Consider the following 15114-nt stretch of genomic DNA (forward strand, 5'->3'; position numbering starts at 1 on the left):
GATTAAAATACTATTATCACTGTGTTGTGTATGTGGCCTAGCAGCACTTTCTGATTAATGATATTTCTAAATATCAAATAATGCAGTATTATAGAATTGGTTTCAAAAATTTACATAAATATTCTAATTATTAACAATTAATTAGAAGAGCGTGACAAATCCACTAATTCGAAAAAATATGTATCGAATAAAAAAATTAATAAAGATAAAATACTGCAAAGGAAAAAAAAAAGTTTTAAACCGATGGGGGGGGGGGGGGGGGAAGCCAAAAGTTACTATGGATAAGTGACAAGGTCACAGCCTTTTAAGTTTTTTTTAAAAAGAATTTTGTGGAAGGGGCAAGGTACTGATGAAACAAAATAAATCGAAGTCTATTTTTAGAAGCAAGATATTTTTTTATTCGTGTCCTTACACTGTAGATAGCAAAAAAAAAAAAAAAAAGAATACACAGCTAGTTTATGACCACGTCATCGCCCTTCGTATTTCCGGTCGGATGAGAATATTTCTGGCCAAATAGACAAAGGGAGTGTCAGACGCGAGATGTGATGCAGCCTCAAGAAAAGAGAACTGTCCAGAATGTCTCGTGGTCTCTCTCAATGCAAGAACGAGATCATCTTTCATCAGCTGATTACTCGAGCCTCGCTTCGGCCGTCAGAAGTAACGTCACGTGATAGGCCGAATGCAAATACGGAAGTTACTCTTGTATTTTGTTACACTTACAATATTGATCAGTAGGTCCGCGGTTCAAATTAAGTCATAGGTGTCAGCATGTGCGTGTCAAGATAAGAACTATACTTTGCGTTACTTTGTAAAACTGATAGTATTCTTCAAGTGAGGTCTTCATAAACTATGAGTGCCATGAAGACATATTCTCAGAGTTGGAAGATAATTCCGAGTAAAAACAAAACTTGAAAGTAAAGCTTCGAGCCTTTTTGACAATATAGTTCAAAGAATGTGCCATTTAGAGACTAGGCTGAAATAATTTTCAATATTGATAACAAATGAAAATTCCAATTTGATTAGAGTAACACCTTAAGTAAAATCCCTAAAACTTAGAGACACTTCAGGACAGAAGAATAAAAAGTAAAGCAGCTATAATACATCAAACACTAAACCATAATTTACATATAGAAAACCAAAACCTAAATGAAATACTCAGAAAGACACAAAGATAGAGGCACATTTCTTATTCCATACGCTAGAACAAATTCATACAAGTGCTCGTTCTCCCCTAGTGCCATTAGAGAATGTAATAGGCTGCCTGAATCAGCCCTGAAAACCAACGACTTAGCAGAGTTTAAGTCATTGATTGACATGCATGACTAGATCGACACATGAAATGCGTAGGACGTAATTATCTTCTGGTTTGAAGTAGCGTCTGCAATATTTTAGATAAGATTGTAAAAAGATGTTATCACTTTCTCCCTACGTTCAGAAGATAACTATAGATCTAGGGGCGGAGAAGAAACATCGGTGCAGTCAGTTGTAAATTTCACATTTTAATCAGAATTCTCATGTAAATTTATGAAACCAATTCCATAATACTGTGTTATTTGATATTTAGAAATAACATTAATCGATAGGAAACACATTCCGTCGCATATTTCAATTTATGTCTTGTGTTTTTGTTCTTTCTACGTCAAACGACTTCAAATAAACAAGGAATTCGCTAGATCCAGTCATTGCGACGTCAGATCATGGTGTTGCAAATGTTATAGTACGCCTCTTTCCTTTCCACCCACGCTATTGTCCTGAGAAATGATTTGTTAGTAACCCTAACCCTAACCTAGGTTTTGAGTTTTTCTAAATCTCTTTTTTAGGTTTAAAAATTATGTTGCCTCCTTTTAAACAGCTCTTTAGTCCTATCAGAGGCGTAGAATAATGTATATCCTTTGTATGAGGCGTTGCTTAATGTACAACTGTTGCCAGAGGCGTAACTAAATATACAACCGTTTTCAGAGGCGTAACTAACTGTACATCCTTCGTCAGAGGCGTAACTAAATGTAAAGCATATGATTAGAAGTAATTACAACTTAATACACATAGACACATTGACATGCTATATTTCTTTTTCATGTTTCTTTTCCGCAAATCGCTTCGGAAGTTGCTGAGGGCGACAATGCTGACTCTTGCCTAACTTCCCACCATTTGTTTCAATCCACTGCTACTTTTCAAGACAAGCGCCTGACACTTGTACATAGAGATATACAGAAAGGATTTTAAATTGTACAAGTAAAACTAATTTTATCATAAAGAAACTAGTTCATAAATAAACCCTTAATATTTGGGTGCATTTTAATATATATTTAAACCAGCTTTCATGTTTTAAAACAAAACCCCAAAAGGCTAACCTGAAGCTGAAGAGATCCATATTTTACTTCATATTAAAACAGGCACTGTAGCGACCCAGAGACAATATAAATCTGTACTTGTAGAGTTACCGAATCGATATTAAAGTTGGTATCGATTACTCGCTTGATTAGATCCTCATATCAACCCATGACACGCACGTAAAGGAATCGTCCCTAAAAGTACATAACTACTCTCTCGGCGAATTCATCGATACCTTCGGGTCCAAACTGTCACTAATGGAAGTAATTAGTCTCGTGCCTAAACTGACAATATTCATACGCCGAAACTATCCGCGCAGTTAGATCTAGTATCCAATGTATAAATAATGAGAAGTCTGAGGACATACCTTTATATTCTAACTCGAAAGCGGCAATATATTTGGTTAAGGGAACTGTATTTAAAACTACGTCTCCATTAAATAGTCTTTGTTCTTGAAACCCAACGAGTATGGTGAACAGATTAACCGACACATTGGTCCTAGGCCCAGCGCTCAGCTAAGAAACTACCGCAGAAACAAAAAAAAAGTTGGTTTAATGTTACGATTTTTGTCAATGTTATCGTAAACATCAGGACTATTTTTTTTAGGATGCAGTGTTACAGCCCGGAGACTGGACAACAACAATCGCCGGAACTACTTGCAGACGTGACACGTGATAGCTTAACTGTTCCATATAGAATACGGGGTTTATTTACATTTAAGATATAAGATAAATCCGACTTCTATGAACATATATGTAACAACAATCGCCGGAACTACTTGCAGACGTGACACGTGATAGCTTAACTGTTCCATATAGAATACGGGGTTTATTTACATTTAAGATATAAGATAAATCCGACTTCTATGAACATATATGTAAATACTTTGTACATGATAAATAACATAATACGTGGTTACTTACATGACTCGTCTAACTGACATCTTACATGGTCACATTGCTAACTTCATCAACTGATCACGTCGGCCGTCAATCTGGTGGGTATGAGTTCGAATTCCACCTCGCTCTTTAAACGGCTCTTTTTAACATGCAAGATGGCAGAGGCGTAGACATCGCTAGGCCAGGAGAGTATCTGGGTATTTGTGAGCATTTATGATTTATTAAAAATAATTAAGGAAATTTCTTCAAAACGAGAGAGTTTTTTGTTTTTATTTTTTTTAACTATAAATAAAATTATTTATCTGCATTGCTAGGAAACAGATAACTCATTGGTTGGCCCTTGAGTTTGAAGTTATACAAATTCTCTTTATTTTTATTTACTTTCTTTTGGGCTCTAGCTTTGTTAATTATCTCTACACCACTAGTTCTCTATCCCTTTTAATCTGAACCTTTTTTCTTTTTCTTGTAACTGCTTCAACCGTTTTCTTATGTCAGACGTGAATGGGTTAATTACGATGTTGGTTTGAATCACAATCTCTCGAAGTGGAAAATGCTGTCGGAGACTGTTTTATTTTGACGGTATACAAGATTGTTTTTTTTTTTAGTGTCTCTAACAGACATTTTTTTTTCGAATACACTTTGTATGCGTATGTAGGTGCATGTGTTTGTGTTTATGTATTCTACGACACAGGGGTGTGTGCGTGTGTCTGTGTGTGGGAGGGGCCAGAAAAAACAGGGGCGTATTTTATTCCTTTTTCTATTTCTCTACGAAATAAAAAAAAATGTGTTTACAGATGTCTCTTAGCAACCTGTCATGCAAATGTTTGTCTATAAGATATAAGATAAGATAAATGTGTTGGCTCGAACAGTTAGAACTTCAGTTTGACTACCATTGTCCACCTCATCATTACCACTATAACAATAACAATAGAGATGCAAATACGAACAGCATTCACATAAACATTCACTCCCCCACCCATTCTAACACACGAACAGCGCTTTATGGTGGCCTTCTAAACACTCTAACCGAAAGTGGGATACACATTTTAAAATCTGTATTAGCTCTAAGTAAAGAGCTTAGCCAAAATCAAGAAGGAACTCAAGATTAAAGGCAGTGTATGGGTTTTGAAACAGAATCAACCGTCCAAATGTTCCGAAAGATAGTCATTACGTCCTAGTCCAAATGTTCTGCATGAAGGTCATTATGTCCTAGTCTACACGTTCTGCATAAAGGTCATTATGTCCTAGTCTACACGTTCAGCATAAAGGTCATTATGTCCTAGTCTACACGTTCTGCATGAAGGTCATTATGTCCTAGTCTACACGTTCAGCATAAAGGTCATTATGTCCTAGTTCAAAGATCTGCATGAAGCTCATTATGTCCTAGTCCAAACGTTCTGCTAGATGGTCATTATGTGTCCTAGTCCATACGTCCTGCATGAAGGTCATTATGTTCTAGTCCAAAGATCTGCATGAAGGTCATTATGTCCTAGTCGTCCATACGTCCTGCATGAAGGTCAGTATGTTCTAGTCCAAACGTCCTGCATGAAGGTCAGTATGTTCTAGTCCAAACGTCCTGCATGAAGGTCATTATGTCCTAGTCCATACGTCCTGCATGAAGGTCATTATGTGTCCTAGTCCATACGTCCTGCATGAAAGACATTATGTCCTAGCTCAAAGATCTGCATGAAGGTCATTATGTCCTAGTCCAAACGTTCTGCTAGATGGTCATTATGTCCTAGTCTACACGTTCTGCATGAAGGTCATTATGTCCTAGTTCAAAGATCTGCATGAAGCTTATTATGTCCTAGTCCAAACGTTCTGCTAGATGGTCATTATGTGTCCTAGTCCATACGTCCTGCATTAAGGTCATTATGTTCTAGTTCAAAGATCTGCATGAAGGTCATTATGTCCTAGTCCAAACGTTCTGCTAGATGGTCATTATGTCCTAGCCCATACGTCCTGCATGAAGGTCATTATGTTCTAGTCCAGAGATCTGCATGAAGGTCATTATGTCATAGTCCAAACGTTCTGCTAGATGGTCATTATGTCCTAGTCCATACGTCCTGCATGAAGGTCATTATGTCCTAGTCCAAACGTTTTGCTAGATGGTCACTATGTGTCCTAGTCCATACGTCCTGCATGAAGGTCATTATGTCCTAGTCCAAAGATCTGCATGAAGGTCATTATGTCCTAGTCCAAACGTTCTGCTAGATGGTCATAATGTGTACAAGTTCATACGTCCTGCATGAAGGTCATTATGTTCTAGTCCAAAGATCTGCATGAAGGTCATTATGTCCTAGTCCAAACGTTCTGCTAGATGGTCATTATGTGTCCTAGTCCATACGTCCTGCATGAAGGTAATTATGTCCTAGTCCAAACGTCCTACATGAAGGTCATTATGTCCTAGTCAATACGTTCTGCTAGATGGTCATTATGTCCTAGTCCATACGTCCTGCATGAAGGTCATTATGTTCTAGTCCAAAGATCTGCATGAAGGTCATTATGTCCTAGTCGTCCATACGTCCTGCATGAAGGTCAGTATGTTCTAGTCCAAACGTCCTGCATGAAGGTCAGTATGTTCTAGTCCAAACGTCCTGATGAAGGTCATTATGTCCTAGTCCACATGTCCTGCACGACTGGAAGGGATGGCAGCGGGCATAGTTCGAACTTAAGACCATCGTCTGATGCGCATACCACACGACCAGGCGACCACCATGATGGGATTAGCTCTCTGTTGCTTACGTTTAATATTTCGATGAAAGTTTGGGGCGATGAAATAAATGGTATGGAAGCTGTATGAGGGATAAGACCGGACCACCAGTCCAACGTCTACAAGCCAAACACGAGTCACAGAAATCTAGTGACAACAGCCAAACTTTCGACCACTCGGTCACTATGACCTCGGCTTGCTAACATCTATAATAAATGACTTTTTATATTGACTCCATTCCCTGACATTGCAGATTTTCTTGTCTTGTAAAAAAACTTTTCCAAGCTTAGCGTTAAGTCACTTGGACACATATGAAAAAAAATTTCAGCGCCATAGTTTGTTAAGGCACGGCCGGACCCCCTACTGCCTCCCCTACAGCCTCCCCTATTTCTCCTTTTCATCTACGCCTCTGACTGTCCTCCTTCAGACTGGTTATTATGAGCGTGGTTAGCGGATGCCCCACAGAGAAAGTGCGACCTTGACATTCAGCTCGTCGATCATTATGACACAAAGTGTCCAGTGCTGTAGAGAGGGCGGAGTTCAGGTAACAGAAAAAAAAAAGTTTTTCTGTTACTTGGGCAGCGTGATGAAGGACTTGGGGGGGGGGGATGAAATTAGGTCACGGTCACGCTTCAGTGTGCTTCTAATGAACAATTAATGGCAAGTTGATGAGAAAAAAACGAAACAAAAATATAATCTGAGCCATGTTTTAGAAGCATTACAGTAATGTTTGACGTAGCAGTTGGGAAACAAACAATTACTGTTCTTGGTTCTTGCTGTAATTAGCAGTAGCAAGGCAACCGTTCCGCAGCCACCATCCATTAATATTTTGCATGTTTTAAAAGCCAAATTAAGTTATCCAGCATGTATCAGTAGTTCCCATTTCAGACCTTGTAATGATGATGTTAAAGTCATTTTTTTCTTTGGGTCAACGAGCAGGTTGTCACGTGGTCAGCGTAACGACCAACCGCCTTTACTAAAGTTAGGCAACCATTAGAGTTGGGTGGACTCAGTGACGCGCAAAAAAAATCCCGAAATTTAAAATCTCAGTCCTCATCTAGATTCGAACCCAGGACCCCAGGTTTGGAAGCCATGCGTTTAGGCAGTCAGCCACCGCGCTCTTTTTATTTTGATTTTAAACTGAAAGTTGATTAAATGGTTCTCATGCCGAAAAATGTAAGGCGTCTTTAGGCTACACCACTAGACTATATCGCTGTACGGGGCTACACCACTGGTGTACATCATTAGTCTATACTACTGCAGGGAGCTACATCACTGGGCTTCAAAGTACAAGGAGATTTGCGCCATAAGATTTACTGATGTTTCTGAAATAATTAAAACACAACAACCTCATGCAGAGTGAGTAAAAAAAAAAAGAGAAGCAAAAAAATCAATACAACTGGACAGGCGGAAGATATTAGTCAGGGATAATCCATGGCTGGACCTCTCATGATCCACTTCTCATCGTTAAGTGGTGGTCAGCAAACACTTTATCATCTGGCTCCAATGTGGGTGGGGTAAAGCCTTGAGACAAAATTCAAAAATAGAGAGAGAGAGAGAGGAAGAGCAGTGGCGTAGTTAGAGTGGTGAGAGGAGATGGAGAATTTGAAAACCCCCTGGATTTTTTACATTCAAAATGAAATATTACGAAAAATGCAGGGGCCCCCGAAGAGGTCGAGCCCCCGGGCCCCCAAACAATGGAAAATTCCTAGCTACGCCCATAAGGGAGAGAGAGAGAGAGGATGGAGAAGACAAAAAAGGCAGATGCAAAAAATAGTTCAACCACTAAATAGGGATTGCAAGGGAAAGTATGACTTGTACATTTAAGGTTTCTAAGTAATATAAATTCTTTGAAGATCAATATTCATAGGGCCTAAAACCAATTTTTCTGTTAATGTATAATTTATTTAAAATATTAAAAATAGTTTACTAAAGTATACCCACTCACCACAAATAATACATCGAACTATATACAATTTATCGTCTGGATGCAAATCCGCTAACATGTATGTGTTGAGCTCTTGATATTGAAATATATACGCTGAATTTTAAAAAATGCTAATAAAAAAAAGACTATACCACTTTAAACAAAATTATTAAATTAAAAAAAAACAACATTTCACCGAGGCCATGTGCAGACATCAAAAAGAAAGTTAAAATACGCCACCAGTGGACACTGTGCACTAAAATGGGACAAAAATATACAAGTCGCAACCTGGTTGGCATGGTCATGTGAAATACCGCACTCATCCTTAATCTTCGGAGTCGAAGGCAATACCTTATTACATGTGATAGTATCTTCAAATTATGGCAACTATTAATCTCTGCTTATCGTATTCAATCTAGAAAGTGATCATATTAGTCCAATCCTCTAAGTTAAATCTCTGGTGTCCGGATTAACCCACGAGATCGTGTCCTTTTTCGAGTCCAGTCTGGTCAGTTTCTAAAATTTCTAATCTTTTGATCTTCTTATCATTTGACCAAGACCCAGCTTTAAAAAAATAACACTTAAATGGGTCAAGGTCATTTAGTGGACCCTTTTTTTTTTTTTTTTTTTTGCCAGAATTGTCGAAAAGTCTTTCAAACTTTTAAATTTAGGTCACATTGTTAGAAGAAAGAAATGGGTCAGTCTTTTAGTAACTGGAATATACAATTAAAACATATAATATACAGTCGAATTCGTTTATTCGGACCATTCGGTTATTTGGATTGATTGTCCAAAGTCGACTGTATATACAGTTAAATTCGGTTAATAGGACCATTCGGTTATTTGGACTGATTATCCGAAGTCTACTGTGTATACAGTTAAATTCGGTTAATAGGACCATTCTGTTATTTAGACTGATTATCCGTAGTCTACTGTGTATACAGTTAAATTCGGTTAATAGGACCATTCGGTTATTTGGACTGATTATCCGAAGTCTACTATGTATACAGTTAAATTCGGTTAATAGGACCATTCGGTTATTTGGACTGATTATCCGAAGTCTACTGTGTATACAGTTAAATTCGGTTAATAGGACCATTCGGTTATTTGGACTGATTATCCGAAGTCTACTATGTATACAGTTAAATTCGGTTAATAGGACCATTCGGTTATTTGGACTGATTATCCGAAGTCTACTGTATTCGTTTGCACTCTACTTTCATCCTTACGTTTTCTAACTAAGCGGTCATCGAGCATTGACGAGAGTTGTAAGTGTTTGAAAATACAATAAACATACATACAGGAAACCCTGCTGAACCAGAGTGCTGTTGGGAGTTACATAACTATTTCACTGTAGAGAAAATACGATAAAGATAGGCCAATACTAGAATTGCATCCTCCGTTTGGGACCCCTCAACTCAAGAAAACATTAAGAAACTGGAACAGACACAAAATAGAGCAGTGAGATTCATAATAAACTAATATTCACATTTGACTAGAGTAAGACCTTTAGTAAAATCACTAAATTTAGAAAGCCTTCAGGACAGAAGACTCAAAAGTAAAGTAGCAATTATACATAAAACACTGAACCATAATCTTCAAATACAAAAACAAAATTTAATAAAATACTCTGACAGACACAAAGATAAAGGCACATTCCTCGTCCCATATGCTAGAACAATTTTGTACAAATGCTCCTTCTTCCCTAATGTTATTTGAGCATGGAATGGGTTGCCTGAGCTAGCCAGGAAAACCAGTGACTTGGCAGAATTTAAGTCATTGGTTAATATGCATGACCAAATGCATGACGCGTAGGACGTAATCATCTTCTTTTTCGAAGTAACGTCTGTATTATATAAGATAAGAAAATAAGATAACATGCATTTATGTAACCCTGCCGGACCAGGTAAACAAAGGACGTTTGGGCCACGAGGCCTTCATTAACAAAAAACTAAACAAAAAAAGACAAACAATTAACACAAAATAGGCTTAAGTTAACTTATCAGTCCGGTGTTGTTCTCTATCGAGGCATGTTTATCGTATTTCCTATACTCCTGCATCAGAAAAGTTTGCTTTTAACTTTTTCGCTGTACGTGAATCGTGTGAACTGATAAGTGCGGTTTCAATATTTATTATTATGTTATAATTCTAATTTTTAATCAATGTTATCACTTTCATCGTTATTACTTTCTGTTGTTTTCATGTTCATTATCTTGAATATGTTGATTATTTGTATACTGTAATTATTTGTAGCTTTGAATCATTGAACGTCTTTGTAGCACTTGTGCATTGTGGCCAAACAAAACAATATTGTTAAATTGTGAAAATTGTTTTAAAAAAAATTACGACGTGGGATGGCAGCGGGCAAGGTATAAACCCTGGACGACTGAAGGACAGTCCAGCGCGCATACCGCAAGACAAAGGCAGCCTTATCACTTGCATGTATGCTAATACAAGAGTAAATCTTTTTATTTGTAGTTTGTAGGCTTTCTGTCTATTCTTCTGTCTTTATTAAGCTTTCAAAGGTTGGTTGGAGGAAAACAAACAAAAAACAAACTTTTTAAAAAACACAAAGCCTATATTAGGTGTGTAATTGTCTCAATTAGTTTTGTGTAATAGTGCCTATATATTAGCCATCGACAAATATGTGCGATTAGAAATATTTTTACCAATTGTTTTTGTTCAGCTTTTAGCTTTTTTAACGCACCATGGTCCTATCAACTTTTCTAGATCAGTTATGAAAGGGGGAGGGAAGAATGGAGTATCTTGGTGAATATTTGCAGGATCGTTTTTTTTTTTAATGTTCATTCAAAGCTCAAGAGTCGTCAAGGGGACTAATTCATTTATACCAGCACATCTGTGAAGTACGAATTCTTTCCCTTGTTCAAGATACCAAACAAGATTATCAATTAATAGTAAATTCGGAGCTACTGTTGTATATTACTATCACACTCTAAGCAGACACTTGTAACCAAGACATTGTAGTCAACTGGAGATTTAAAGTATTGTAGGTAAAAATCCGAAAAAATATTTATACAACGAAAAAGTTCATTTTCTGACCCGGATTTTTTCTCTAATGTGGAGGTCCCTGGCCAGTAGCCCCACCTGACCACTCTAAAATCCGGCCCTGTTCCAGAGCGCATATCAAACGACCGGGCTCATATCCTGAGGATCAACTAGATACTATGTTTGGTCGAGTTTTGCCATTGAGCTGTCTATTTCTGAGCTATTATTTAATTAGATTACATTATCTTATTCATTTTCTTTTAGTAAATCGATCTTCGACATTAACATCATATTATCTTTTGATGCTTTGATTTTTCAGACGATGACCGGAAGGGATGGTGTGGTATTGTCTGGGACAATGTTATGTGCTGGAATGCAACCAGACCTAACACAGTGGCTACTATGAGATGTCCAGGTTATATTGACCGTTTCGACACCTCAGGTGAGTTGTTTTTTTCTTTACCCCATTGGACAACTAAATCAGTTCCTACTCAGAGTAATCTTTTCATGGAAAATTCAGCGGCCCTGGTGGCAGTGCTATAAAGCGCTTGGCATTAGAACTGAAGAGTTTCACTTTAGAAGTCTAGGAGATCGATTTTGAATTTCGGAAATTTAAGCATGCTTCTGACAGCACCCATTTCTTATGGAGAGCTAAGGCGGTTGGTCGTTGAACTATAAAGACTCTAAATCTTGCTTTAAAAGGAGTATTATTATATGGCCTAACAAAATTGCATAAAAAATATTAGCTTTCAGGAGATCAAAAGTAGTCGATTGTAAATAAATCAAGATCGAATTCATAATGGCGCTTTTAGTTTCTGAGAATTATAGGTGACAAACAAAAGGAAAAGCAGACTGTAAAAAAAATAATTATGTATTGAAATTCAAATCTCTGGATGTATAACAGTCGTTGTTATTTTTTCAAAGACAATATGAATCTAATAAGTTCTTCATAGTTAAGTCATTGTATAAAATGTGACTCTTTGAAGATTCGGTAGCCTCCGTGGTGTGTCTAGACAACAGACGAAGTGTAATTGTATTTGACAAGCTCAACTGGACACTAGAACACAAGTCTTGTCTATAGACGTCCTTAAACACATTAATTTGCATTTGAATGAACGACGGTCTTCGAAGCCAGCGTCACGTTTTATGCAAATTTCGTATACCGTTTTTTGGACAAAGTACAAAGCTGGCAAACTAAGTTTACACTGTACTTGTCCTCTGTGGATATAATTAATAGAAGATGTTTGGAAAGTGTCGTAGAGTGGAATAGGAGAATAACTCTAAATCTAGCTAGCATATTTGAAACCCTCTGTCTGACGTGACATTTCCTTTCTAGCCAGTGTGATATGTGTCTCTTCTGAAAAAATCTTTTAAGCACATAATTACTAATACTCATTAAGATACATAAGGCTGAAAGGACATTTATTAGCTTATTAACTCTTATAGAATTTAGAGCTCCATAGGTTGTCATTGCGTGAATGGATACAAGCACCACAGATCTCCAGTAACTTTCAAAATGCTTCCGATGGCACCAGTTCAACTCCTGGCCCTTACGTGTGACTCAGATGTTGGGCCAGGCAGAACTATTAACCCCAGAAAGTAAAATGAAAACTCAGAGACCTCAGATCTCTGCTGCATTGCGGCTATACCCAAAAGATGGGAAAGGCTTTAAAATTCAACCACGAGGAAAACCCAGAATTTAGAAGTCTTTATTCAGCTTGTAACACGCACTGCAAACAACAGTGTAGGCATCTATCATTTGTTTGGACACATCACGAGGTATTGCTGTGTGGTCGAGATCCTCCCCACGACGTTAATGCCCAGGCATTCATCTCATTTCTATGAAAAGGTCCAAAGTCTCTTCGAGACTGAAAAAGGCCATAGATACAAGGGCATGCAACTTTGGCTTATTAACATTAAATATTTCGTGTTTTGATTATTTTTTAGTAAATAAAATACGTTGGAAATAATAAAGCTTGTCTTTAAGTCTGAAGATTAACGAGTACAGTATTTTACGTGGTTACGAAGTCCTAGCCGTGACCAACATATTTTGCCAAACCCAACGCAGACTCGAATCTCTCGAAACTGAGTTTTCGTCTTCTATTTTGCCCCGTATGTCTTTGATGACAAAATTACTACAAGTGAACTATAGTTCTAGAACATTGTTAATATGGTATCGCTTATGAATTTATTATGTTTAAAGGTGTTTAAACCTTGTCACCTATCACTGTTGGACCTTTTGGGGGCACCGCACAAGATTTGTCGACCGTCTTTTTCCATTCCTCTCTGTCTTAGACTTGGATGGAACCTCTTTTAATGGCAGGTCCGTCTATTCTTTTATAATGTCTTCCCATCGCTTTCTCTGTCTGCCTCTTTTTCTTTTTCCTGGTACTGTTTCCTGAAGAAAGGTCTTTGCGCCCCGAAGATTTTGAAATATGGCCATAGAGCTTTAGTTTGCAATTTTTTAAACTTGCTAAGCACATCATCGTGGGGTCCAATAGCTCTAGTAACCCTGTCTCTAATCTCTTGGTTTGTGATGCGGTCTTTAAATGTGATAATTAGGATCTATCTGTAGCATCTTAATTCCATTCCTAGGATCCTCGTCTCTAGATCTGCAGTCAGCGTCCACGACTCAAGCATATAGAACACAAGTCTTGTCTATAGACGTCTTTAAACACATTAATTTGCACTTGAATGAAATACGGTCTTCGAAGCCAGCGCCACGTTTTATGCAAATTTCGTATACCGTTTTTTGGACAAAGTACAAAGCTAGCACTATATATCTCCTCCTATGTACAACTAGCATACCACTAGCAATTTTCGAGAAAATCAAACGACTTTGAAATATACGGATGGGAATGAAATGAACTTTAAAAATATTTTGTTCACAATGAGATGAAAGAAAATGTGTAAGCTAGCAGCTAGACGATGAGACCAGCGCGCGAACTTTTTAAAACATTTTCTTTGAACCAACATAGCCGCTGGTAATCGAATATTTATTTGAAATTATTCCAAATGGACAAAACTATTTAAGGAAAAAGGCAATTATTTATTCTGTCATCTATTTTGATTCAAGGTTAGAAGGTCATGTCCCGCTGACCTCATTCGAAGGGCAAAAAGGTGAAACACACGAAGTACAAAGGTGGTGAACTCAAAGCAGGGCACACAGACTTGGAATCAATACATTTATTTCCCACATCACTGCCCTATGTAACGATCATCACACCCCTAAATGATGACATTTCACTAACACAAGCGGTAATATCAATAAACTTATAGAGACATTTATGGCCAAAAAGACGACAATATCAAGAATCAAACACGTAGTATTACTTACAGCATATATATATATATATATATATATAATTATATATATATATATATATATATATATATATATATATATATATATATATATAATTATATATATATATATATATATATATATATATACATATAATATATATATATATATATATATATATATATATACATATAATATATATATATATATATATATATATATATATATATATATAATCTTTACTATCCATAAAGACATTTGTCTTATAATTTTAGCATTAAACCAAACAAAACAATATATAACTATAGAAAAGCAAAATATACAATTACACCACGACTCACTCATAATTTACATGTTAAAAGTTTATATCAGATAGTTTCAATTTTATGATTTGATTGCCAAGGTGGACATAAAGATAAACGCAGGTTTCTTATTCCATATGCTAGGATAGAGTAATATAAGTGCTATTTCATTGAATATGCAATTAGAGCATAACTTGTATTATCTAGGTCATGAATGACTTAGTTGAGTCTCTAATTATCAGGTTGGACGACATTAGCACAAGTCTTCTGCAGGAATAGCTGTAATGTATGTTATTAGATACCATCACTACCATCTCTCGCCAAACTATCTCTATTGTCATTGCATCTTTTCATTTGTCACTTCTATCACATTCAGCGCTTCCTTCACTCGCTTGGTTCTCACCCAGACAGAACAGTTTAGACAGGCAGGTGGAAGACATCTTCAATGGGCCTGGATTTCCAAGAATCTTCGACTCAACTTTGAACTATTTCGACAAAAAAAAAAGGATCATCCATTCATTTCATGTTTATCCCCCCCTGAGCGTACTTTCCCGTTTCATATATCTGCTCTCAAATAGAATAAGACTAAGACTAATACTGCTTTATTGATCCTTTTCGGAAATGTGCTATGG

The 15114-nt window shown here is 36.9% G+C and overlaps 1 protein-coding gene across 1 annotated transcript in view; it reads left to right on the plus strand.

Annotated features, from left to right (window-relative positions):
• LOC106054276 (parathyroid hormone/parathyroid hormone-related peptide receptor-like) overlaps nucleotides 1–15114 on the plus strand; it is a 141298-nt gene that overhangs the window by 58895 nt on the left and 67289 nt on the right. The window contains exon 2 of the mRNA XM_056018352.1: nucleotides 11196–11318. Coding sequence (XP_055874327.1) covers nucleotides 11196–11318 — 123 coding nt within the window. The remainder of the gene's footprint in view (nucleotides 1–11195; nucleotides 11319–15114) is intronic.

Source organism: Biomphalaria glabrata, chromosome 1 (assembly GCF_947242115.1).
Source record: "Biomphalaria glabrata chromosome 1, xgBioGlab47.1, whole genome shotgun sequence".
Taxonomy (NCBI): domain Eukaryota; kingdom Metazoa; phylum Mollusca; class Gastropoda; family Planorbidae; genus Biomphalaria; species Biomphalaria glabrata.